Source organism: Pteronotus mesoamericanus, unplaced genomic scaffold, assembly GCF_021234165.1.
Source record: "Pteronotus mesoamericanus isolate MK-2021 breed Mesoamerican mustached bat unplaced genomic scaffold, CSHL_Meso_final contig_214, whole genome shotgun sequence".
Classification (NCBI taxonomy): Eukaryota; Metazoa; Chordata; class Mammalia; order Chiroptera; family Mormoopidae; genus Pteronotus; species Pteronotus mesoamericanus.
Window position 1 is genome coordinate 2,774,779 of NW_026555089.1, and position 24,193 is coordinate 2,798,971.

Here is a 24,193-nt window from a genome sequence, read left to right on the forward strand (position 1 = left end):
CCCTTCGCTAAGAGCCAATGAGAATGCAGTTCTACAGTCTGAAGGCGGGACTTTCTGGGCCCCGCCCCTCCGGGGTGGGGAGCCGCTTTCTTCCAGCAGGGAGGGTCCTGGAGAAACGGGTGTTCTAAGAATGGTCCCCACCTCTGGCTTTGCAGAGTCAGCAGCACCTGGTCGCCGGTTAGAAATGCAAGTTCCTGGGCCTTCCTGGGCCCTCCCAGACTTACGGAGTTCGCAGCTCTGGGGGAAGAACGTAGGAATCTGTTTTGCATGTGTTGGAAACGTGGGGTTGATCACAAAGGACACCTCCCAAAATGGAACTTTCATAATGAACTCGGCAGGATTAAATATAATTGAGGATGAAGTTTTAAAGACAAATGACACACTCGAAAAAAATACTTACATGCCCCAGCTGGTGTGGCTCGGTGGACTGAGTGCTGGCCTAGGAACCAAAGGGTCACCGGTGTGATTCCCAGCCAGGGCACATGCCTGGGTTGTGGGCCAGGCCCGTTGTGGGCCAGGTCCTCGGGGGCGCTGGAGGAAACCACACTTGAATGCTTCTCTCCCTCTCTCCCTCCCTTCCCCTCTCTCTAAAAATAAATAAATTCTTTTTTAAAAAAATACAGCACGGATAAAACATATGTGTAACATTAATATAAAAAGAGCTTGTTTTCTGTTGCTGCGGTAAGGTGACCCTGAGTCTCTGGCTTTCCGTCTGCCACAGCTCTGCTTTTAAAGCCACACGTGATTAAACGGCACCTCAGATAATCCAGGATCGTCTCCTTACCGTATAAGATCAGCTGGTTAGTAACATCAACTGCACCTGCAAAATCTCTTTTGCCTCTAACCTAACCTACCCTAACCGGTGACAGGCTTGACGCCAGCAGGCTGAAGGTCATGGGGGCCTAAATCAATGTTTTTAAAAAATGATTAAATTCTCCATTGATAGGAAAAGGGGCAAGAACACGAACCAGAAGTTCACAAAAGGAGAAATATCAACAATGAATGCTTCCAACAAAGCTCCACCTTGTTAGAACTGCCAATTAAAATAACAACGAAATCAGTGAGTGGACCCATCAGTTGGCAAATATTTGAAAGAGGATACAGCTCGGGGGCAGGAGTGTGGCTCTCTCCGGAGGGTAGAAAAAGAGCTCACAGGATATGTCCATGGGTTTGATGTTCTGGGGTTTTTTGAGCTTTTTAAAACTTGATAAAAGTGGGATTTTTATTCTGAAAAAAAGAAAATAAGAGACGCAGCCCTTTGTAAAAATGGCCACCACCTTCAGTTGCCTTGCTACAACTGAAGAATTTCCTCGATGTTTGGGTGCCAACCCACAGAGGCCCCCATGGCATGTGGCACAGTGGAAGCATTTACACCGACTTCGTGCGCTGGCCTCGCGGCTGGCGTGGATGGCGGGGGGGCGGGGGCGCTGACGGAAGGAGCCCTCACAGAAGGGGATGGAAATAACTCCGGGGGAGGGGCCCAGCTTGCTCCGGCAGGAGGGCCTGCCCCTCAGAAGCCGGCGTGCCGTCCCTGCCACAGCGAGGCTGTCCCTGGGGCGCAGACAGACGGCCTCTGGGTAGCGACGGCCTCTGTGTCCCTCAGTAGCTTTCAGGGAGCCAGCCAGGCTGAGGAGAGCAAGGGCTGGCAGGGGCCTCGGGGCAGCTGGGTTCTCAGAGCAGCAGCGGGCGGGTGACTCCCGGGCCCTGGGGCCCTGGCTGAGCTGGGCAGGTCCAGGGGGCAGTGCGGGCCTGGGAGCGGAACCGGAGCAGGGCTGATGTGACCGTGACAAACAACCCCCGAGCTTCCTGGTTTAAGACAGCGCTGTTGTCTCCCCGTTTTCCTTAGTCTGGAATCAGAAGGTCGCTCAGCCCGATGCCTCTGGTACTGGGTGTCTCAGTGTCTCGCAGTGGAGGCCTGGGCGGCAGCCACCTCAGGCTCAGCTGGACTCGGCTGCTCGTGGGCCGTTGGACTGAGCGCCCCAGGTCCTCGAGGGCTGGTGCCTGGAGGCAGCCCTCAGGTCCCAGCCACGTGGACCTCTCCACAGGGCAGCTCGGGATACACAGCCGGCGCCATCAGAAGGGACAAGCCAGAGGGAGACATCCCATCCTTCTTGCTGTGTCCTATGGTTAGAGGGAAGTCACCAGGTCCAGCCCCCGACAAGGAAGGGGCAATCACCTGCAGCAAGAACATCAGGAGGTGGGGGCCCTTGGGGGTCATCCTAGAAGACTACCTACCACCATAGGTGACAAGAAAGACTTTTTATGCTAATGCCTGCGCCCCTAAGACCATCTCCCATGCCACAATTCTCTCCTGGTTCTCACATCCACCCTCTCTCCCTGTGACGGATGAGGAAAGGGGCTGGAGGGGCTCTGTGATGTTCCTCTCAAGGCTGCATCACCCAATGGGCTGGACGCACCAGGTCTGAAAACGGCCCTGGCCCAGCATCAGCGGAGTCCAAGCACACAGGGGCTGCGCCGCAGGGGCGGGGGACGGGCGGGTGTGCAGAGAGGCAGCCCAGCAGGCAGCCCGCCACCGAGCGGGCCTGGGGAAGGGCCCTGGCTGGGCTGGCCTTGCAGTCACAGAGCAGCGGCTTCCCCCTGCAAAGGAGGCCAAGTCAGAGCCAGTGGTTAGAGAAGAAAGGGGGTCCTTGGCAGGCAGCCCCGTCCCTGCCCTGCCCCCAGGCAAGGAAACAAACCTGAGATTCAGAAGAGCACAGCGTCCTCCTCTCCCCTGCCCGCCCCACGTGCCACTCTCGAGGAATCCGCCCCGCAAGCTGCAGCTGCATCCCAGTGGTGCTTTTGTTGCCCGAGGTGTCCCTTGGAGCCTGCGGTGGAAAAAGGCATCCTCTTGGTGGGGACAGACCCTGACTGGCTCAGGCTGAGTGAGGATCAGTTCCTGTCATAGCAGGGCCACCGCGGGAGGCATGCGTCACCTGCGTAGAGCTTTTTCCCCAAGGCGTGCACCCGGAGGTTGCACCAAATTGGTGTGAATGCCCAAAATGCGTGTCCCTCCCAAAGCCCACCGGCTCCCGGACATGTGCTCCATGCTGTAGGCAAAGTGCCAACGCTCTTCATGTCGGGCTCACGCTTCACTTAACAGGGGAAATAACAGGAACTTCCTGGTGAGACAGCAGGGGCGCAAAGGAGGTTCCCAGAGGGGCCAAGCGTCCTCGTGCCTGGAGACACCGGTCCTCACGGGTCGGCGGATGCCGGGGACCTGTTCTAGGCTCCTCCTGTCACAATCCTTTCCTTCCGGGGGGCATGGGGCCCACCGCCCACACGGGGCCGGGCTTGCTCTGCGTGAGCAGTGAGCCTGTGCCCCGTGGGTCTTTCTAACGACGGCCTCTTGGTTTTCGTTCACTCGCTCAATCATCCACGTGTCTGCTGAGCGCCCACTACATGCCAGGAACTGACCCAGGCATGACCGACCGATACAAAAGGTGCCCAAATGATTCCTAAAAGCCCACGGGATAAAGTAAACATCACCTGGCCGCGTGGCAACGTAGAGAAAGCACAGGCGCCAAGTCATTCCGATCTGAACTCAGAGCCCTCCCCACCCCGCTCTCGGGAGCTCAGGCAGCCCGACACCGCGCCGGGCCCCCCTGAAGTGAGACAGGGTGCGCGCTGGGCCTCGGCCCCTGTTTCTGCTCTCCCACCCGCTCCTTCCACCTCTGGGGGAAAAACGACCCAGTGTTTTAAGACCACAAAGGGTTCTCAGGTCCCTGTCACACCTCAGCCTCGAAGCCACAGAGCAGCACTGGCTTCATCCTCTGCTCCTCCCAAAACTGAGGCTCAGAGAGGCCGTGCGCTTTGACCGCACACGAGTGTGGGGCCCGGTGGACATGAAGCCAGGCCTGCAATTAGAAGGACAGCGTGTCACTGAGCACGGGCCGCGAGCCAGGGCCTGGGTGAGCGAACCCCTCGCCTGGGTCCTGGGGACAAGTACGTGGAGCACCAAACCCTTCCGGGCCAGCACAGGCTGCACTTGGAAGGCTGAAGGCCGAGCCCAGAGGCCTGTGGGGTTGGGGCACAGCTCTGGGCAGAAGGCCCTCGGGGAGCCTGGGGTGAGGGCCTGGGAGAGGCCAGCCGACCAGGGTAGCATCTGGGGCCTTGCCAGGTCAGACTAGGCACAAACCTTGTCTTCCTGGACTGCGAGCCCTGAGACAGGGCCTGCGGAGGTGGTGCGGTGTCGATCCTGAGACGTTGCTGGGGGTCGGGCAGGAAACCAGGGGAGGAGCAGTATTGGCTGGCGGCAGCCACCTCCGGCCAGTGGAGCCCTCGGGGCAAGGGAGCTGGGAGCCCTCCCCACGCCTCTGCAGGGCTGGCCGTTAGATTAGCCAGGAGCCACTCCTAAGGCAGGACAGAGCTCCCTGCCAGAGACAGGCAAGCGCTGGCAGGGGGCACCGTCAGCGGGCACCGTCAGCCCTGTAGGTGAGCTCCAAGGCACTTCCTGTGGGCCACCCCAGCACTCTGGGCAGGGGCTGCCCCGCCCACGCCCCGCCCCCCACCCCACCCCCCTCGGCCATGCCAGCTCCGTTAAGCCTTCCCTCCGGAGGTGGCGGCTATTCAAGGAAATGGAAAAGGGGAAGAGCAGGCTCAGAGAGGACAGCACACGCTGGACGGCTGCCAGGGCGGGCGGGGCGTGTTCCTTAAACAGGATGGGCAGAGCCACATGGTGGCATATTATTCAGCCATAAAAAGGAATGAAGTGGTGAGTCCTGAAAATACTTATGCTCAGTGGAAGAAGCTAGCTGCGAAAGGCCACAGGTGCTATTCCATTTATGTGACTCAGACTCTGTAAATCACAGACACAAGCAGGTCTGTGGTTGCTCAGGCCGGGGGTGGGGGGCAGCGGCGGGGGGGCGGGGGCAGGGGTGGCGCCTGACAGGTACAGGGTTTCTTTTGGGGGATGAAAAGGTTCTGAAGTTAGAGTGGCGATGGTTGCCCAACCTTGCGAATACCCTAGAAAACATGGAATGGCATACTTTAAAAAGATACATGTTATTGTAAGTGGATTATGTCTGGATTCTGAACAGCAAACACAGGGCCGGCCATCTTTAGAGGGGGTGATCAGGGAGGGCCTCTGGGAGGAGGTGACATTTGAGCTGAGGTCTGAAGGACAAGGAGGGGTTGACCATGGGGTAGGGCAGGAGGGGGTGTGGCTGGCAAGTAGGGGGCAGAGGGCAGTGAGCTTGAGGGGAGAGGGCCAGGGGGAGGGACAGGGCAGCAGAGAACCCGTAGGGCCAGCCCTCTGTGCTGAGGGGCGCGTCCCATTCTGAGACAAGGGGAAGGCCGCTGGAGGGCCTCAAGCAGAGGAGGGACACAACAGCATTTATGCTTTTAAAGGGTGGTGGGCGGAAGGTGGTAGGTCAGAGGGGACAGGAGGCAGACCCCGGGAGACCAGATGCCTCCTGGGAATCACCTGGGACAGGTGCTGGGGTTACCGGGTTCAAACACGCTGTCATCGCCGTGCCTGAGGCTGTGGACAGGTCGCCTGGACTTGCAGTGGCTCCACAGCGTCTTAAGGCACCCTGCCCTCAGAAGACGAACCCCAGGCAGGGAGGGGAACGTCTGGGGGGCCACAGCGAAGGAAGGGGCTCAGCAGGGGGTGAGCCGTGGATGAGCACGCGACAGCAGGACAGGGACGGAAGCAGCCCCCGTGACCGCCTGGAAAGCAGCCCGGACTCTGAGCTCGCTGCCAGGCCAGCTGCCCCGGGCTCTCGGGCAGGGCACGGGTCCAAGGGGCAGAGACGGCCAGGACCACGGAGCCTGGGGGGGCGGCCCCTGGACGCCGGGGCGAAGAGGGGCCGGGGGTCACCCAGGCTGGGGAGGGCTGGCCCTGCCTCGGCCGGCAGGGTTCTAAGCCAGGCTAGGGGGCCTGGCGGTTTCATGACCAAGGTCTGTTCTGCAAGATGGAGGAGAAGACCTCACGCGGCTCAAGCGGCAGAAGGACCGTGTGAGCCCCTCAGAGCCAGCAACAGCCCAGCGGCTGGAACCAGGAAGCTGCTCAGAGAATAATGCCAAGGGGCGCTCCGCTCCCCTGCCGAGCTGGCTGAGTGCACCATGCGGGGGGGGGCTGGTACCACACCACGTGTCTCCTGTGTGCCACGTCCTCGCATTGGGTAAGCAGAGGGTCAGCCTGGGGTTCGGGAAGGGGACAATGGGAAGTTTAATGAGGACGGAGTTTCAGTTTTGCAAGATCCTGCGTTCTGGCGATGGGTGGGGACCGCTGCGTAGCAGTGTGAACGTGCCTTCAACCCCCGCGCCGTTCACTTAGAAATGGTTAAAATGGCAAATTCTGCGTTCGGTGGTTTTACCGTCATTTTTTTTAAAAGATCCCGTTTTGTTTTGGGTTTTTGGGTTTTGTTTTCGTTTTTTTTTTACTTGAAATACACATGCCCCCCCAGTCAGGACAATCTGTTCAGCTGGCAGATGGAACAAGACCTCAGGGGAAATTCCAAATCAAACTGCTGTACCAGGAGCTCGCCATCATGAGCTTCATCTGGAAAACAGCGGCGTCTGCCAGAAAGTTTAGGAAACCTGGCCTCCCGCCAGCAGGGGACACCGGCTCACTCGGACTTGAAAACAACTCTGCCATCTTGCACTTAGTCCAGGGAAGACCGTGACCAACTAGAAGCGGGGTCAAGGCAGGCTTTCATTTTATTTGCACACACGCACCGATGGCCGGCCAGGACGGCACTCCGGAAGGTGATCTCGGGACCTAGGACCGCGTCACCCCTGGCTTCCACCCTCCCGGGTCCTCCAAATCAGGAGGAGTTGTTGACACCAGTCCCCGGGGCGGTCCAAGAGCCACCCTGACTGCGGGTTACAGCCTGTCTCTGCCCCCTCCCCTGGGACACCTGCGTCGACTGCACAGGTGTGAACTGTCACAGTGACCTACTGCAGGGGCTGGGGCGATGGCGAGCCGAAGACAGCCGCCTTGATGCATGGCAGGAATGATTTCTCACCGTTTCTCTTCCCGGTCTCGTGTCCTCAAGACCATGTAGTGATTCCTGGGGTTACCCCTCAAATAAACTACATGCACCCCCCCAAAGAATGTTAAGGATGGTTGAAGGCAGGCGATGTGCCTTGATTTCCGAGTACGCCCCCAGGGGACACAGGGTTAGAGCGTGCGCAGGAGCAGAGCTCGTGGGAGGTCTGGAAGGTAGAGCAAAGTGGGGGCCATGGCTCTGCAGACCCCCTGCTTCGGGCTCAGGGCGGCCAGACGGGGCTGCTTGTCTGGCTGCTGCAGCTCCTATGCGGACACCTGGCTCCAGGCTGGTGAGTGACCACCTCTCCCTCGTCCGGCCACAGCCTGCCCGGCCGCCCTGTCCCAGCCCACCCACATGCCTCTGTGAAAGCCTTGTTTCCCCAGTGGTGTGATGTGTGTTTTCTGATCCAACTGGGGGGTTGTATTAAGGAAGGGGAGGAGGTGACAGGGAACCCCATAGATTAAAACAGGAAAAGAAGCATGTCCACCGATCAGCCTTGTTTGGACCCTCACTCACAATTCTCTACTGACTATAGAGAGACAGCTGTTTCCCGCCTCAGGGCCTTTGCACCTGCCCTTGTCTATCCTGGAACGCTTCCCCGTAGGCTCTGAGTACCTGGCTCCGCCCCCGTGCCCCTGCGGGTCTCAGCTCAAGCGGAAGGAGCCTCCAGCCCGCCCTCCCTCGCTAGGCCTTATCCGGCGCTCTGCATGAGTTTCCTACCGCTGCTATAACAAGCGAGCACAAACGTAGTGGCTAAAACAACACCCACTTACTCTCTTGTGGTTCCAGAGACAAGAAGCCTAAAATCCAGGTGGTGGCTGCCGGGCTGGCTCCCCCTGGAGGCCCTGGGGGCGGGGGGTCCGTCTGCTTGTCTTTTCCAGCATCTGGGCCACTTGTCGCCTTGGCTCCTGGCCCTTCTCTCGCATTCCCTGGCCTCTCTCTTTGGTCATCACGCCTCCCGCCCAACCTCCTGATTCTCCCCCTCATCGCGGCTCACTCCCGCCTCTGTCTTGGGAGGACCCGTGTGACCCTGGGGGACCCACCTGGATTATCCAGAAAAATCTACCTATCTCAAGATCCTTAACTTCCTCAAATCTGCAAAGCCCCTCTTGCCGTGGAAGGTCCCACAGTCTCAGGGTCTGGGAATGGGGACGTCGACAGTGTCGGAGGCCATTACGGACCCTGTGTCACTCCCCCCCTCCCACCACGTGGCTCTCTGTCGCCACGCCTGCTCGTCCTCCTCGCTGTGAGGGTCCCAGCCAGCAGCCTTCCGTTCACCTGTTTCTGCTTATCACCTCTTCCTCTTTCCCTTCACGTCTGGTCCTCCCCACAGTTCTTCCCAGGGCTCACATTGTTGGTGTTTGGTAACTGCGTGTTGAATGAAGATAAGAATGAACAAACGAATGAATGAATGAAGGATGGATGGATAGATGCATGACGGATGTGGATGGATGGATGAGGGATGGATGGATGATGGATGGATGGATAGAATGATGGATGGATGGATGGATGGATGGATGAACAAACGAATAGAGCCTCCCTCACGGAGACGGAGGAGAACATGGCCTTCTGCAGAGACTCCCAAGATGCCGCGCCTACCGCAGAAGCTGCAGCCTGGCTGGAGGAGGCGGGGGCAGGAGAGGGTCCTGCTCAGCTTTCCCCATCAGAAACGCTCACTAGACCTTTGAGAGACATTTTTATCTCAAGGGTTGACACCAAAGGGCCTCCAGGATTGACCTGGGAGGCCTAGAACATGCGCACGTTTGCCTGTCTCCTCCTGAGAACAAAGAAGCACCCACCCGTCAGAGCTAAAGTGGTAGGTGAGGGCGAGGCGTGGGACACAGGTATCACCCACCCCCGCCACCCTCTCCAGGGCCAGGTCCCCTCAGTTTGTCAGAGGCAGAGCCAGGGCTCGATCCCAGCGCTCCAGGGCCCTCCTCACATCCGGAAGTTCCCATGCCCAGGGCTGGAGAGGTGGACACGGCCAGGCCCTGCCCCCAGCGCCGGCCCGAGGCTGGGGTTGAGGGGTGTCCAGCAGACACACCAAGCTGCTCCCTGGGCCCGGCTTCCTCCTTCCTGAACATGGGCAGCCTGCAGGCAGGGATCTTATCTGTTCCACTCCCCGTAGGATTCCCGGGGCCTAGAACAGCTCCTGGCGCGTGGTAGGCGCTCGGTAGACAAACATGTGCTGGGTGAATCTGTCGAGTGGGGGTGCAGGGAAGGGGAAACGATGCCCGTTGTGCAGGCCCTGGCTCACGGACGCCTGACCCCTCATCGCTGCACCTGTCCCCTGATGGACGGGACAAATGGCCTCCGAGAGGTGAGAACATGACAAGCAGCGTGAGGTCATGGGCCTGGTGAGCTGACCAGACCTGCCCGGCTTGGCTGCCGCGCCCGCCCCCGCCCTCGCTGCGCCCCCCGGCCCCGGCGGCCCCCATCACCTGTGCGGCGGGCCTTCCTGCCCCGGGGCCTCAGCTCGTGCCCTTCCTCTGCCGGGTGCCTTCCTTCTCCCTCTCGCCTCGGCCACTTGTGCCCGCTGTCCTCGTGGGCTCCAGCGTCACCTCCTCGGAGAAGCCGGCCTGGTCCCCCTGGCACCCGCGGCCTCAGCGCCTTCCGTTCATGTGGGTTTTTACGTGTGTTTGGATCTCCTGATTCCGGTCTGCCTCCCGCCTGGACTTCAGCTGCGGTCACCCAGGGAGCGGCCGTGGGCCACGGCAGCGGACAGCCCTGTCCAGAACCGGCCTCCCGCCCCCAGGAACCCCGGCCGGGGAGGGTCCTGGCCTGAGGGGACTGTGGGACCACAGAGTCCATCGGGGAGGCCCACGGCAGGGTCAATTAAAAATAAGGCTCCTGGGCAGAGCCTTTCTGAGGGCACAGAGCACTTTGCTACCTGGATCTGATCCGATCCCCAGTGCAACTTCGTGAGTCTCTCCCGCCCCCACCTGACAGGTGAGGAAACCGAGGCCCAGGACCACCCAAGGTTGGAAGCAGCCATGTGCCGGCCAGCCGGGCTCCCTCCCCTGTCCCTGCAGGAGCCCAGCCTCCGGCTCGCGGGACGCCGGGTGGCAATAGCAGCAAACCCAGGCAAAGGACGACTTTCCCACTTGCGAGCACTCTCATTAGTTTTGAAGGAAACACATTTCCACACCAAATAAGGCGTGGGCCTCAGAGCCGCTGCCCACTTCACGCAATTCCTTTTAAGTGTCCAAATGCAATTACACTTGGAACTTGCCTGCGCTCAGCCTCCTCCAGCCTCCCCCCCGCCTCCCCTTGGCCTTCCCATATAAACAAGTGGTCCAGCTGGGCCCCAGCTGGCCTGCCCCGGGGAGGAGGGGAGGGTCACCGTTGCCTGCCAGCCGGGAGCTCCAGCCTCCTGCAGCCCCCCTTCTGCCCCACCCCCGCCCCGGCCAGCGGCCTGCAGGCCCCGCCGGGCAGGTGCAGGGGGTGCTCTATTTCGGGCTCCCTTCAAGACGCCCCAAAAGGCACCTACTCGCAATCGGGGCACCGGTCGCTGGGGCAGGGAAAGCACTGCTGGGCATTCCCTCGGGCTCCCTGGGCCGTGAGAAAGTTGGCCCAGGGCAGCAGGGCCTTCTCCAGGGGCTCCCTGGGAAGCCGCCCCTCCCCGCCCCGTCCCCATGCCACCCCTGGGGCGCCGGCACGCGCCCAGGCTCTGGCTCCCTGCCCCAGGACCCCGCGGGTGCTTGTGGTGGGGGCGAGGTGGGCTCCTCCTCCCCGTGAACAGCAGGCACCGCCGCCGCCAATTCCCGGCTTGGCCCAGGCGCGCGCGGTGATTTTCCACTTGGGCCATCTGATTGCCATTAGGGCTGGGAGAAGGGGATTCCTGGTCTTGTGAGCCCACAGGGGGCCCTGGGCAGCGTCGGGGCGGGAGGGGGCGTGCAGTGCCACCTGGGTGGCCTCACTGTGCCAAGTCTACCTCTCAGACGCCCGCACCTCCCCCTCCGTACAGCCCTCACCTGCTGTCTCCTGGCTTCTCCGTATCAGCCCCTCCGTGCATTTGAGCCACAGATGGGGACCTGCCCCTCCGGCCCGAAAGGCCTGGTGGGAACCCTCGGAAGGTACCGGGCAAGTGGACAGCGGGCGCTCCCTCTCTCCAGGATGCGCAGGAGATTAACAGCTGGACTCCGTCCACAGTGCTCCGGCCAACTTGACGTCACCAGGCGAGTGATGAGTTCCCAGTGGGGCTCTGGGGTGGGGGGGGCTCCCGAGCAGGGCATTCCTTCCCGAAGCCTCATCCCGGCTCAGCCCCTCCTGCTCCTCCCCCGCCCCTCCCCCTCCCGCCGGGCCTGGAATTGGGTTTGGGGCGGGTTCTGCTTCCAAAGCCATCTTCCCCAGCAGCAGGCAGGGCTCTCCACCGCGCTGGGCTCTTGTTTGCTGAGGCTCCGGCGGTGCTCTGCGCTGGCCTGCTGCGCCGCGGACGGAGGCGGGCGTCACCGAGGGAGCCCGCCACGCAGGGGAGGCCCTGGACGACCCGGACACCTGCAGGTAGCTCTGCGGGGCCCTGGCCCAGGGGAGGGAGGCGCAGGAGCAGGGCTGCAGGGCGAAGGCCAGGCGGGGGAGGAGGCGGAGGTGGCCTTTGGGGCAAGCAGAGCCCAGAAACCGCACAGCCCCACGCAGGAGCCCGGAGACCCCCGAGAAGGCTGTCACCACGTGAGGGCCTCCTGCAGCACTCCTGAGGCTGCGGCGGTCCCAGGGACACTGGGGGCCTCTGACAGTCCCCTTCCCGTGGGGGCAGGCCCTGGGGTCCTGGCAGTTCCCGACCCCCAGCCCTCCTCCACTTCCAGGTCCTGCTCCGTCCTCCGTGGGCGGGGGCCCCTCCTCTGTCCCTGCACCAACCGCGCCAGCAGCTGTCCCAGCCTGGAAGGGTGGGGAGGGAACACCCATCAGGCAGCATCCCAAGCTCCTACCGCTCTCACGCACTCCACGCACACCGGCTACCGCGCCTCTCCTCCTGGGGGCGCTGAGCGCGGGCAGCTTGGGGCCGCCCTGGGGTGGACACCGGTGGATCGGCCGTGGCAGGCACAGGAGGCTGGGCAGCTGCGTCCCACCTTCTCCCAGGCCAGAGGCGCCTGATGTGGAGTTGGCAGAGGGTGGAGGCTGTTCGAGAAATCTTCTGGAAGGTCTCACCCCCCGCCCCCCAGACAAGCCTCCTGAATCCAACCAAGTTGTAAGCAGAGGGGGGGGGGGCCTGGAGTGAGAAAATGCAGGCTGCCTGTGTCTGGGGGAGCGCCAGCCAGCGCTCGTGGGTCCAGGTGGCAGCTTGGGGACAAGGACAAGGGCTGGGAAGACAGGCTGGGGAATGGAGTCCGGCGGTTCCCACCTGGACCTCTGGGAGGACAGCCTCTCCTCGGGGCCCCTCGGCTTCGGGGCCGGGGGCCGGGTCGCGGAGCGCTGGGGTGACAGGCTGAGGGCCCCCCGAGGCCGGGGGAGCCATGCAGGTGTCAGGCTTGTGATTTGAGAGGAGGGTCAGGACCGAGCTGAGCTGGCAGCTTCCGGTTTTTTTTTGTCCGCTTTAGCGGAAGCTAGCTCCGCCGCAGGCCGGATCCCAGCTGCAGGGGCGCACACCCGCAGACGTCCCTCGTACACGTCCCTCGTACACGTCCCTCACACACGTTCCATGCACATGCCACACACATGTCTTTTTATGGCCCATCTGCAGTCCACTCGGCTTCTAGGGCTCTCTGCGTGAGTGCAACAGCTCCCCTTTGAGGGCTCAGAGACACACGGGGGGCACGTACCCGCCGAATCAGCCGCAGAGGTGAGCTCGGGGAGGGGGTCCCCCGCTGCAGGCCCCGTGCCAGCCAGGCATCAGGGGCAGGTCCCAGCCCACTGCCCTCGGGGGCGCCTGTGCGGTCGGGCTGCTGGCCTGCCTGGGTGAAGGGGTGGGGCTCTCTACTGTCAGGACATCTTGGGGGGCAAGCCAGGAGCCCAGGCCTCAGGGGCGGGGCACTGAGGAGAGGGGCCAGGAACGGGGGTGGCGAGTGGGTAGGTTTGCAGTCGCGGGTAGGCCCGGGAGCGCTTGGGCAAGCCCCAGCGCAGGAAGAGGCAGGGGCCTGCCCATGGCAGTGGGGACAGTGGCCCAGCTCGAGTCCAGGCCGCAGAGGGGGCGGAGGCTAAGGTGCACGGTCCCCAGCACCCGCTATCTGCGAGCCCACACTGCACATGCACCACGAACCCGCCCACTTACTCTTGCGCACAGGGCTCCCACCCGCACCCGCGAGAAACCTCCCTGGGACACCCATGCAGCCCCCACTCTGCGCGGGGTCGCTGTCCCGGGCCCCCTGGTCCGAGCCCAAGTGTCCTCGGGCCTGCATGGGCACCTGCCTCGTGGGTACCAAGGGTTAAGCAGGGGCGGGCGACCGCACCACCCTTTCCAGCCAATGAGGGGCGCGCCTGCCGTAAGGAATTCCGGGGGAGTTGAGCTGAGCACTGCCCAGCACTCCCTCCTGCCCAGGAGGGGCCTAGCAGCCTTCGCCCGGGGCTGGGCCCCGGCGAGGCGTCGTCTCGACATGCAGCCTCAGTTTCCCTGCCTGCACAGTACAAGGAATAGGTGCTTGTCTGTGGAGGCGGAGCACTCAAGTTGGGGGACCCCGCACGGGCGGACCCACAAACTTGGCCCTGGCAGGGAGGGCCAGTCTCTGGCAGGGAAACCCCCTCTCTGGCCTCCCCGACCCGCCCTGCAGTCCCGGCTGAGAGTCCGGCTGCCCCTCCACCAGCCTGGAGCCTGGGCCGCCGCAGGGCCCCCTGGCTGGCTCCCTCCCGTGGCTCCCGCCTTCCCAGCCGCGGGAGCCCTGACCACCCGCAAACCTGCAAAGCTAGGCGTGCACAGGGCTACAGGCTGTGCTCCTGGGCAGGTGGCCTCACCTCCCATCCGAGAGGAATGACAGCACCTGCCTCGCAGCTGATAGCGAGGACCCAACGGGACGATGGGGGTGGCCGGCTGGCACAGTGCCTTGGTTGCAGCGGGCATCCATTACGCAGGGACTGGCAGGGTGACAGTGACACTGATGATGACCGAGCTGTCCTGGCTTCAAGGCAGCTGTAGGGGAAAGACCAGCCACCTTCGCGTGTTAAGAACGCAAGGCCCTCCTCCTCCAGGAAGCCTCCCTGCCCTCTGGGATTGCTTCCCCGGGAACCCCTGTCGCATCGTGGGCTGAGCACAGAGGAGGGACCTAGGAAGTACGTGTGGCTCCCAGGGAGGCCTCACTCCCGTGCCAGCGGGGGTTGGACACAGGTGGCCTGCACCGGCCTCAACAGAGTGACCCCTGTGCCTCCCCCAGGGCCCTGCCCCGCAGGGAGCCGGGGGACGGCTGGTCAGCCTCTCCTCTAAGGTGCCTGCCCCAGACCCCTGGGGCAGGGGGACAGCGGTCTGGGGGGGGAGGGTGGAGAGCACCGCTGCCCTGATGTGGCCCTTTCTGCCTCGCTAGGTGGGCCGTGCCGGCTGGCGAGCCGTGAGCGGGGCCGTGAGGAACCTGGACCCCGCAGGCCCAGAGATGGCTGGAAACTGCTCCTGGGAGGGCCACCCCGGCGACAGGAACAAGGCAAGTGCCCGAGGCAGCACGGGGCAGGGCAGCCGGCGCCAGCGGCTGGGGGGCGGGGGCGGCGGAGGGGCAGGCCCTGCCCAGCGCTCCCCACCTCCACACACTCTGCTCCTCAGGCCCCTCCTCTCGCTCAGGACCCGCCGGTGGGCAGCCGGATGGCCTGGCCCTGGTGACTGGGTCCCTCAGGTCCCCAGTGTCCTCACCAGCGAGGCAAGCACAGGGCACCCCACTCCGCTGAATCCCTTGGGGGTGTCAGTTGCCACCCCAGAGACCTCCTCCACCTTTTCCCCGCAGAGATGGGGTGGTCGGCTATTTCCCATGGCCACCCCGAGGGGCCGGCTCCCAGGTGGTCCTGATGTCGCATGCTCTGCGGGGTGTGGCCAGCTCCGAGTCACCCTGCCAGGGCTGCCCAAGGCCAGGGTCTCGGTCACATTTACCTCCCGTCTTCAGACGCCGGCCGTGGCTGAGACCCTGACCGGCCTCCGTCCCACCCCCAGGACCCCTCTTCCGGAGGCCCTTGGATGCTCCGACGTCCCTTCCCACACTCAGGGAAACCCCCTCAAGGTGGAAGGAACTTCGTGTTTACCTAGCGCAGCTTTTCCACGCTCGAGGAAACTGAGGCTCCCACTGACGTAGTGACTGGGCCGCAGTTGGCCCGGAGGGCCAGGCAGAGCTGGGACCCCTGGCCCAGGGCCTGACCTCCAGCCCCCGGGATTCCCCTGCTCTGACAGTGACCCCCGTGGAGCAGCAGCCCCGGTGGGCAGAGGTGGGACTGTCTGGGGGCAGCTGCCAGAAACCCCTGATGAGAGGCAGGGCTGGAGGCAGCCGGGCTCCAGGGCAGGCATTTCACAAGGCGGTACGTGTCCAGCGATGGCAACTCCACGCCCAGTGACTCACCCTCCCGGCCCTCCCGCTCTGACTCCGAGCGTGGGATTGCAGGCTTTTTCCAGCCTGCAGAGGCACGGAGTGACCCGGCCCGTCGGGTCCAGCCCCCGCAGCCCGGCTCCCTCCCGGCGTTGGGGCTGGTCCTCCACGGCCCGTGTAGGCCCCCCGCCTCAGGGACTGCTAGGTCTGGTTTCCCAGCTGAGAGGAGGAGGAGACTGTCAAGGGGCTGCTCCGTGGCCTGGGGTGGCCCGAACCTCCCGCAGAAAAGGCTGAATAAAGGGCACAGTACGGGGCTTGGGGGCTGACAGACAGAGAGGCAGGCAGGCATTGAGCCAATCAATGATCTTAGCGGGTGATGGGTGGTGACTAGGACCCCCTGAAAGCGCGTCTGCAAAGTCTGGCCAGCACCCTCCGGCCCCCATTTGTAGATCCCCTTGAACTGGCTCAGAAGGCCCCTCACGTTTTCACGGGTGTCAGGCCCCGGGAGCAGCCCCTCCAGACCCAGCTCTCCGCCAGAGCTGGGGGCCGTCCGGAAGGCGGCACTGCTGTCCTGCCCTAAGAGCCTTCCCGCGTGCTCTGTTTTGTTTCGGGGAGTCATGAGCAGTGGGAACTGGTACCCAGCCTCGGCGGGGGGGGGGGGGGGGGGGGGGGGGGACGGTGGGGGCTGGGGCCCAGGCGGGGTGCGGGCTGTGCAGTGAAGAGTGCTGAGCTGACGGATGGGTGCTGAGATGGATTAGTGATGCCTGCCCAGGTGTGGGCGGTGGAGCATCCGTTCTGTTGGGCCCACGCAGTGTTTTTTAATGTGAACATTTAAAGATCAGGAAAGTCACCTTACAGTCTGGGGTCCTGGCTTCTCTGGGGACAGGGAAGGGTGGTCAGGGCTGGGGCAGAGCAGCCACCCACCTCCTGGTGGCCAGGTCTCTCTGGTCCCGCTAGGAGCCAGGTCCACTCTTCGGTTTTTGTAACTGAGGAAGTACGCAACCCGACCGGGGACCAGGCATGTGCCCGACTGGGAATCGAACCAGTGACCTTTCAGTTTAGCAGACGACACCCACCCCGTGAGCCACACCCGCAGGGGGCAGACAGGATTTTATTTTTTATAAATATTTTCACATTTTAGTGTGACATATTGCAAGTGTACAAAAAAGCTGGAACAAGAGTAAATGCACAGCACACACTCTCCGGCAGCTCACTCTTTCCCTTTCTCCGCATTCTCTCTCTTGCTGGACCTTTCCTCCCACAACTATTTGAAAGTAAGTTGCAGACACCAAACACTTTGCCCCCCAGTAACCTGCTTCTTCAAAGAGCAAGGACGTCCGCGCACGTAGCGCAGCCCGTTCTCCTCGTGAAGCAGTGCCGCCACCTGCACAGGGTCGGCACTCACGCAGGCCTCCCCGAAACGCCCTTGCCGCTGCTACCAGGGCCGCTGCGCAACCTAGGACGCAGCGTGCGTTCCCTGGTCATGCCTCCCTCCTTCTGGAAAGGCCCTTATCCTCCCTGTGCATGGGTGGACATTTCCGGGCATGTGTCTGGTGACAGGGAGGCGGCCTAGTGCCCTTCCTAGTGATGATGGGTTATGCTCACTGTCACTCCTGTCGGCTGCTAGCTGCAGAGTCTGGGTCATAGAGCGGAGTCAGAGGTGTCATCTGCTCTGGATGGGGCTGAGTAGTTGCTCCGGGGCCAATGGCGCTCCGGGTCCGGGATCCTAACGAGGACCAGCGTTCCTGGCTGCAGGGGCGGGGCAGGGCGGGCCGGCCTCACCAGGTGCCTCCTCTCCCTCCGTGCGGCGCAGGTGTGCCCGGGCGCGAGCGAGGCAGCGGAGCTGTACAGCCGCGGCTTCCTGACCATGGAGCAGATTGCCGCGCCGCCGCCGCCGGCCGTCATGAACTACGTCTTCCTGCTCCTCTGTCTGTGCGGGCTGGTGGGCAACGGGCTGGTGCTCTGGTTCTTCGGCTTCTCCATCAAGCGGAGCCCCTTCTCCATCTACTTCCTGCACCTGGCCGGCGCCGACGTGGGCTACCTCTTTAGCAAGGCCGTGCTCTCCGCCCTCAACACAGGGGGCTTCCTGGGCACCTTTGCAGAGTACGTGCGGGCCGTGTTCCGGATCCTGGGGCTCTGCACATTCATCACCGGCGTGAGCCTCCTGCCCGCCATCAGCGCAGAGCGCTGCCTGTCGGTCGTCTTCCCCGCCTGGTACTGGCGCCAGCGGCCCAAGCGCCTGCCGGCCGTCGTCTGCGCCCTGCTCTGGACCCTGTCGCTCCTGGTCACCGGCGTCCACAACTACTTCTGCGTGTTCCTGAGCCGCCAGGCCTCGGGGGCGGCCTGCAGGCACATGGACATCTTCCTGGGCATCCTGCTCTTCCTGGTCTTCTGCCCGCTGATGGTGCTGCCCTGCCTGGCGCTCATCGTGCACGTGGAGTGCCGTGCCCGGCGGCGCCAGCGCTCGGCCAAGCTCAACCATGTCGTCCTGGCCCTGGTCTCTGTGTTCCTCGTGTCCTCCATCTACCTAGGCATCGACTGGTTCCTCTTCTGGGTCTTCCAGATCCCAGCCCCGTTCCCCGAGTACGTCACCGACCTGTGCATCTGCATCCACTGCAGCGCCAAGCCCATCGTCTACTTCCTGGCCGGCAGGGACAAGTCGCAGCGGCTGTGGGAGCCCCTCAGGGTGGTCTTCCAGCGGGCCCTGCGGGACGGCGCGGAGCTGGCAGAGGTCGGGGGTGGCACGCCCAACACAGTCACCATGGAGATGCAGGGCCCCCCTGGGAACGCGTCCTGAGGGGCCGGGACCTCCAGGGACCCCCCGCTGGGGACAGGAGCTGGGCAGCTGCCCCTGCGCCCAGTACAAGGAGAAATGCCTGCTTCCTGCCGCTCAGGCCTCCTTCTCCCCCCCGGGCGGGAGGCTCTGTGGGTGACCAGGACGCCGGGCAGCCGCCTGCCGACAGACCCCGCGGCCCCGCCAGGCGCCCGGCAGCCGTTCTCCTCCGTCAGTGACCCACGCACAGCACAGACAGTGTCCTCAGGCGGTGGACGCCCCTTCCCCCTGGCGGGTCAGGAGAGGGGAGGGGAGGGGCTGCCAAGCCCCGCCCACTCCTGCCCCTTGAAGGGAGCCCTCCTTGAAAACGGCACAGCCCCCACTGTCACCACCGGGCCACCGGCCTTTCTCCGCGGTCGCAGCACCTGTTCCCGCCACTGCACCCTCTGGAGGGGACGCTGGCGGCCAACCCGCGTGGGACGGTGCTGTCTGGGGGAGCGCGCGGGGTCACCTGCCCCCTGGATGAATCCAGTGGTCACCACGGGCAGGTAGAGGCGGGAAGGGCCTTCGGCCACCGTGGGCAGGTCGCTTTCTTTTCTGGCTCCGCGCCAGCCAGCCCGGCAGCCTCCCGGGGCAGGCGCCGCGTCCTGGCTACTCTCTGACTGGTCCTCGGCGCCTGCAGGCCACCCACGCAGTCTCTGGGCCCCGAGCCCACCCAAACGTGGGCGCTGGCTCTACCGGGCCATGCCCGCCCACCTCCAAGCACAGCGGCCCAGCGTAGCCAGAGGAAGTTTTAAAGAAGACTATAAATGTACATCAATAAATTTTGTATCTTAACTGCCCCCGTCCTCTCCGTGGTCTGGTTCCTCGAGGAGCCGCCCTGGGCGGCTGGAGCCCCGCGGCAGCCTTTCCGGGCGCCCCTCCCCGCAGCCTGCTCACTCCTGCTCCTGTGTTTCCTCTCCCGGGGGCTCTGCCCGCCCCCCCGGCCCCCACGTGCTGTCCCATGGGCCGGGGTCCACCCGCACAGAGTGAGCTGCGTCGTCCGCCAGCCCCGCTGCCCTCCACGTGTCCTCCAGGGCCCTCTTCCCCCACCCAGGCCCCTGCTCTCCCTGGGGACCTCAGTTTCCAGCGCACCTACTGGGTGCCAGGCCCTGTGCTACTACAGCCCCCGCCTGTGAGGAGCACAGTGTGTCCGCACGGAGGCGCCGGGGCGGGAGCTGCGCTTCTCCTCTTGCTCCCTGTCCAGGCTCCCTGAGGCAGGCCAGTCCCTGGGCCCGGCGCCGCCCTGCTTCAAGCCAAGGCCGGGCCCCTCCATGAGGCCCACGCTGGAAGCGGCCTGAGGGTGACCGGGGGCCATTTGGAGGCCCCGGTCCTCAGTGCCTAGAGTCCACCTCTTCCCCGGGAGCCCCCTTCCCAGGCCTCCAGCGCTGCTCCCTTGTGGGGAGCTGCCCCCACACCCCTGCCAGGAGCTTGGAGGGGGCCTCCCTGCCGAGGCTCAGCGCCCAGGCCTGGTGGGCGAGGGCTGCCTGCCACCCACATCCCCGGCCTGGAGGGGGGTGGGGGGCCAGGCCTGGTGTGCACACCAGCCTGCCCTTAGCAACGCCAGGCCTGGGAGGGCGGGGGGCCAAGCCCAGGAACCGGGCCGCTCCCAGCCGGCGGGCCCTTCCTGTGTGCTGAACACCACAGCCTGGCTCGGGGGCAGCCCTGCCCTCCCACCAGCACCCGCAGGCCCTGGGGAACCAGGCACCTGCCGCCCGCTCCCAGGTGGTGGAGGGGGTGGCTCGAGCACCTGCCTGAGCCGCAGCCAGCAGCCACAGGCCTCTGCCACTCCCCCAACCTCCTCTGCCATGCAGGGGTGGTGGGACAGTGGGCCGCCCTCCTCCCCCACCGCCCGCCCCGAGGCAGCGTGGCTGGGCCCCCAGTGCCACGCCTGCTCCAAGCCGCCTTCTTTCTGGGTGTCTGGTAAAGGCAGGAGGCGCGGGCCTCCAGCGCCACAGATTTCTGCCCTGACGGTGTCAGGAGCCAGGGACCCAGCTGTTCCCTGCTGACCACGGCGGGCCCACAGAACAACAGAGCTGCCTCTCGGGCAGAGGGAACGGCCCTTCGGACTGAGGAGGTTCTAGGGAGCTGGACAAAGAGAGCGCGCTGCCCGGCTGCTCTGGGCATCGCTACGCCCTGCTTGTACCCCCACAGGACACACAGGGTGCGGGGTGGGGGGCGGCGGGGCAGAGCTCTGCCCTTTATCACACTTGCTATCACCACTCTCTACAAAAATGGACAAGAGGAGAAGCCCACTCTTTCAGTCAATGTGAGGGATGAGCAGCGGAAGTCAAGGGAAGTCGAGGGTAAGCCTCGGGGAGGCGGGGCCACCCCCCACCGGTGCCGGGACCTCAGTCGTGCTGTGCCTCAGTTTCCTCAAGGCCTGCAGCCAGGCTCTGGGGCCGAGGCGGGGGGAAGGGAGAACATGGGGCCACAGAAGGAGAGACATTCCTGGGGACCGTCCATGCCGGGCACAGGTGATTAAGTCAGGGACTGCCACCTATCGCGGACCTACTGTGAGCCCTGGCCCCTGTGCTGAGAGCTCCACTTACAAATCTCATTGGATCTTCACAACAGGTTCCGTGGTGGCAACGGGTGGCGCCTGCCACGGAAGCCGCGCTCACGGGAGGGTGGAGCTGTCGTCCAGGGTCAGCCCCACGCAGCGGACAGCCCTGGCTGCAGCCCCATCACCGCCCCCAGACTCGGCGACCGCCTCGCTTCCCTGGACGCCCAGGCCCCTTGCCGTCTTCCCCGGCTCGCGAGAGCACAGCTTCCCAGCGGCTGCCCGCCTGGCACCCACCCAGCTTTCTCGAACCCTCTGCCCGCTGGGGTTTTGCGATAACTTGGGTTTTCTATTGTACGCCAGATTTTCAGAGCCCAAGGTCTTTTGGCGTAAGTACAACTTGGTTCACGGCGGACCCCTCCTTCCCGGGAACCACGGGCGGCATGGGGGAGGCAGGACGGAGAAACGGCGCACTCGTGGCCCGGCCTCTCTGTGCGGGGGAAAGCCAGGTCCCATGTGCTTGTCACACGTGCCGACGAGGCCAAAGCCATGAAAACACACTGCAGAGGCCTTCCCAAATCAGGACACCCGAGTGCAAGCGCAAAACATATTTTAAGCCAGCGGGGAAGGGGGGTGGGCTGGAAAGCAGCCAGTGGGGGCTTAGAGAAAACAACAGGGCACAGTTCACAAAGTTTAGACTCATGGAAAACTCTGCTCAGTGGGTCGAAATGCCAGCGCGAAGTTTCCTGGCAATGCAGAAGAACGCTTACCCACTCGGATGGATGGCTTTTAAAAATCGTTTTCATTGGTCTAACTGCAGTCTGAGTTACGTACAGTAAAATGCAGCCGTTTCGTGTGAAGTCCAACGACCTCTGACCCGTGTTGGCCATGTCTCACCAAGGCCATGAACAGATGTGTCTCTCTATCCAGAAACTTCCCAGGGAGCCCGGGACGTCCCGCCCTGCCCCACCACTGCCCCCGGCCTGAGACCGCCACTCATCCCTGCTTTATGCCACTGGAGAGCATCCATTAGAGATTAGTTTCATCGACAGATTTCTATACCATGGCAACCGGGAGGTTTGGTGACAGTTTCATCTAGCCTTGGGGTGGTGTCGGCGGGGCAGGGGCGGGGGTGGTTCCAGAAGGGATCTTCCCCTTAAACATGGCTGGACCCGGGGTCTCGGATGATGTTCTTGCGGTCACCCCCCTGCTGCATGGTTCTCATCTCTGCTTTTGTCTGGGTTGCATTTATTCTCTGTGAACACACGAAATGGCAGGTTCCAGTGTGTATCTGACAAACTCTGCAATCCCAGCAGAGCGCGTGTCCCTCCCCAGCGAGTCTAACTGCCCCTGGCCAGGCCCTGGAGCAGGAGGCGGAGGGGGAGGGCGCCCATCTTCCCCAAACCCACCAGGCCGAGGGCTGAGGGCAGCCTCAGGCCAACCGCCAACAAGGAGCAGAGCCGCACAGTCCAACCGCCTGCCAGGGGCTGAGTAGGGCTTGGCTTCCTTGCTTTCCATCCGCTCCACGTGTGAGCAGCCAAAACCAGGCCCCTGCCCAGTCACAGGCCTTGGATCTACACCCGGCACCAGGGCACTCTCCCCAGGGACTCTCTGGGGGATGGGGGTGGGGGGGCGGGGATCCGAGGGAGGCCGGGGAGGGCACCCAAGCAGCAGCTCAACGAGGACCTGGATGCTCAGAGAGGCCAGTCACCTACTAAACGGCATGGTCCCCAACTAGCAAGTGGCTGAACTTGGATGTGGAATAAGGTCCTGGGCTCCAGGCCTGGGGCGCCTTCCTCCCGGCCCCTCAGCGGGCAGAGCCCAGGGCAAGCCTGCTAGCCAGAGCCACCGTGGCAGGAGCTGGGGGCGGGTGTAAGGGCCTCTCCTCGCCCACCAGAGCCCAGTTCCCTCCCCTGCCCTGCCCTGACTCCCGCCCATGGAGCCCGCATGTGCCCTGAGGTCGCCAAGGCTGTCCCCGATGGCCTCCAGGCAGGGAGGCCTTGTAGGACGGAGTGAGCCTCCACGGCTCCCAGCAGGCGCCGGCCCAATCCACTCCCTACCACCCAGCCCCACCCTGGGCAGGAGCCGAGGGCAGCCTGGCCGGCAGGCAGCGAGCTGGCTCTTCACTTGCCTCCCGGTGGGTGGGGGCCCGCCCGCTTCTCTGAGGGAGCCTGGAGAAGGTCTCTGACGGGTCCTAGAGCCAGGGCCCCTCTGGGAGACCGAGAGAGGCAGCCCCAGGGCCTGGGCCAAGGGGACCTGCCAAAGTTGCCCAGCCGCAGGCACAGAGGGGCCAGCCGCCATTCCCCGAAGGGCAGAGCGCCACCTCATCGGATCGGGGTGGAGGCAGGAGAACGTGGTGGGGACCCGCGATGCCTCGCCGCTCCACCAGACACAGGTGAGCTGGCTGAGCTGGGCCGGCGCCACGACGTCTCCAATCCGGCACCTCCTAACGAAATGGGGCCAATGAAGCCTCCTCATACCCATTTCAAGTTCGCATCACCCACAGCTGCTGCCGCCTGGAGAGCCCTCGCCAAGGGTGACGGCAGAGCCAGGACAAAGGCGAGACGTGCAGGAGCCAGGGACACGGTTTAAGGAGGAGACATAAAAGCAGGCTTTGAAAAAGCAGCTTATTAAACAACTGGGTAATATATTTTCATTTATGTCACAAAGTTTCTATGTAAATGCACAGGAAAAAAACCAACCCTCAAGGACATAATCACACCATGAACAGGGACACCAGGGTGAGGGCAGGGCAAGGTCCTCTTTCTTTCTCTCTTTTTAAATATCTTATTTACTTTTAGAGAGAGGGAAAGGGAGGGAGAAAGAGAGGGAGAGAAACATTGATGTGTGAGAGATACATCGATTGGTTGCCTCTCGCATGCCCCCTAATGGGTACCTGGCCCTCAACCCAGGCATGTGCCCTGACTGGGAATCGAACCGGCAAACTTTCAGTTCACAGGCTGGCATTCAATCCACAGAGCCACACCAGCCAGGGCAAGATCCTATTTCTTGATTACCATTTGGATCTTTTAAAATAAGACTGTTTTGGTATTTCATCTGTACAATTTTTTGAAATCTTTAAGTACAAGGAGACACAGAGAATATGATAACAGTCGTGGGAAATAACACACTTCCGTAAGTCTTCAGGGGAAGAGACAAAAAACTCAGACAAGACTCTAGAGAACAGGAATCCAGAGTCTACGTTGGAAGCCGTCATCCCTCAACAAGTCGTCACTGAGCGCATGCTGCATGCAGGCGCCGTGCTGGGGACGCAGGGGACAAGGACAGGGTCAAGATAGACGCAGGCCGCTGAACGAGGTGGTGAGACGGTGCCAAGGGAAGGAGGGCCCGGGTGTCCGGGGCCGCCGAGCGTTGCGTGAGCCTAGGGGCCGCCCCACACTTCCCAAGCGGAGCGCCTCCTGAGTGCCCGGACCTGGTTCAGACCAGGACGCTCCCGGCCCCG

At 63.2% G+C, this 24,193-nt stretch overlaps 1 protein-coding gene across 1 annotated transcript; it reads left to right on the top strand.

Annotated features, from left to right (window-relative positions):
- The first annotated feature begins 11,358 nt into the window (after positions 1 to 11,358).
- Positions 11,359 to 18,960, top strand: LOC129068335 (mas-related G-protein coupled receptor member F). The gene is made up of 3 exons (XM_054570513.1): positions 11,359 to 11,495; positions 14,438 to 14,551; positions 17,229 to 18,960. The coding sequence occupies exons 2-3, from the start codon at positions 14,504 to 14,506 to the stop codon at positions 18,210 to 18,212; spliced, it is 1,032 nt and encodes a 343-aa protein (XP_054426488.1). The 5' UTR covers positions 11,359 to 11,495; positions 14,438 to 14,503; the 3' UTR covers positions 18,213 to 18,960.
- Positions 18,961 to 24,193: the final 5,233 nt, after the last annotated feature.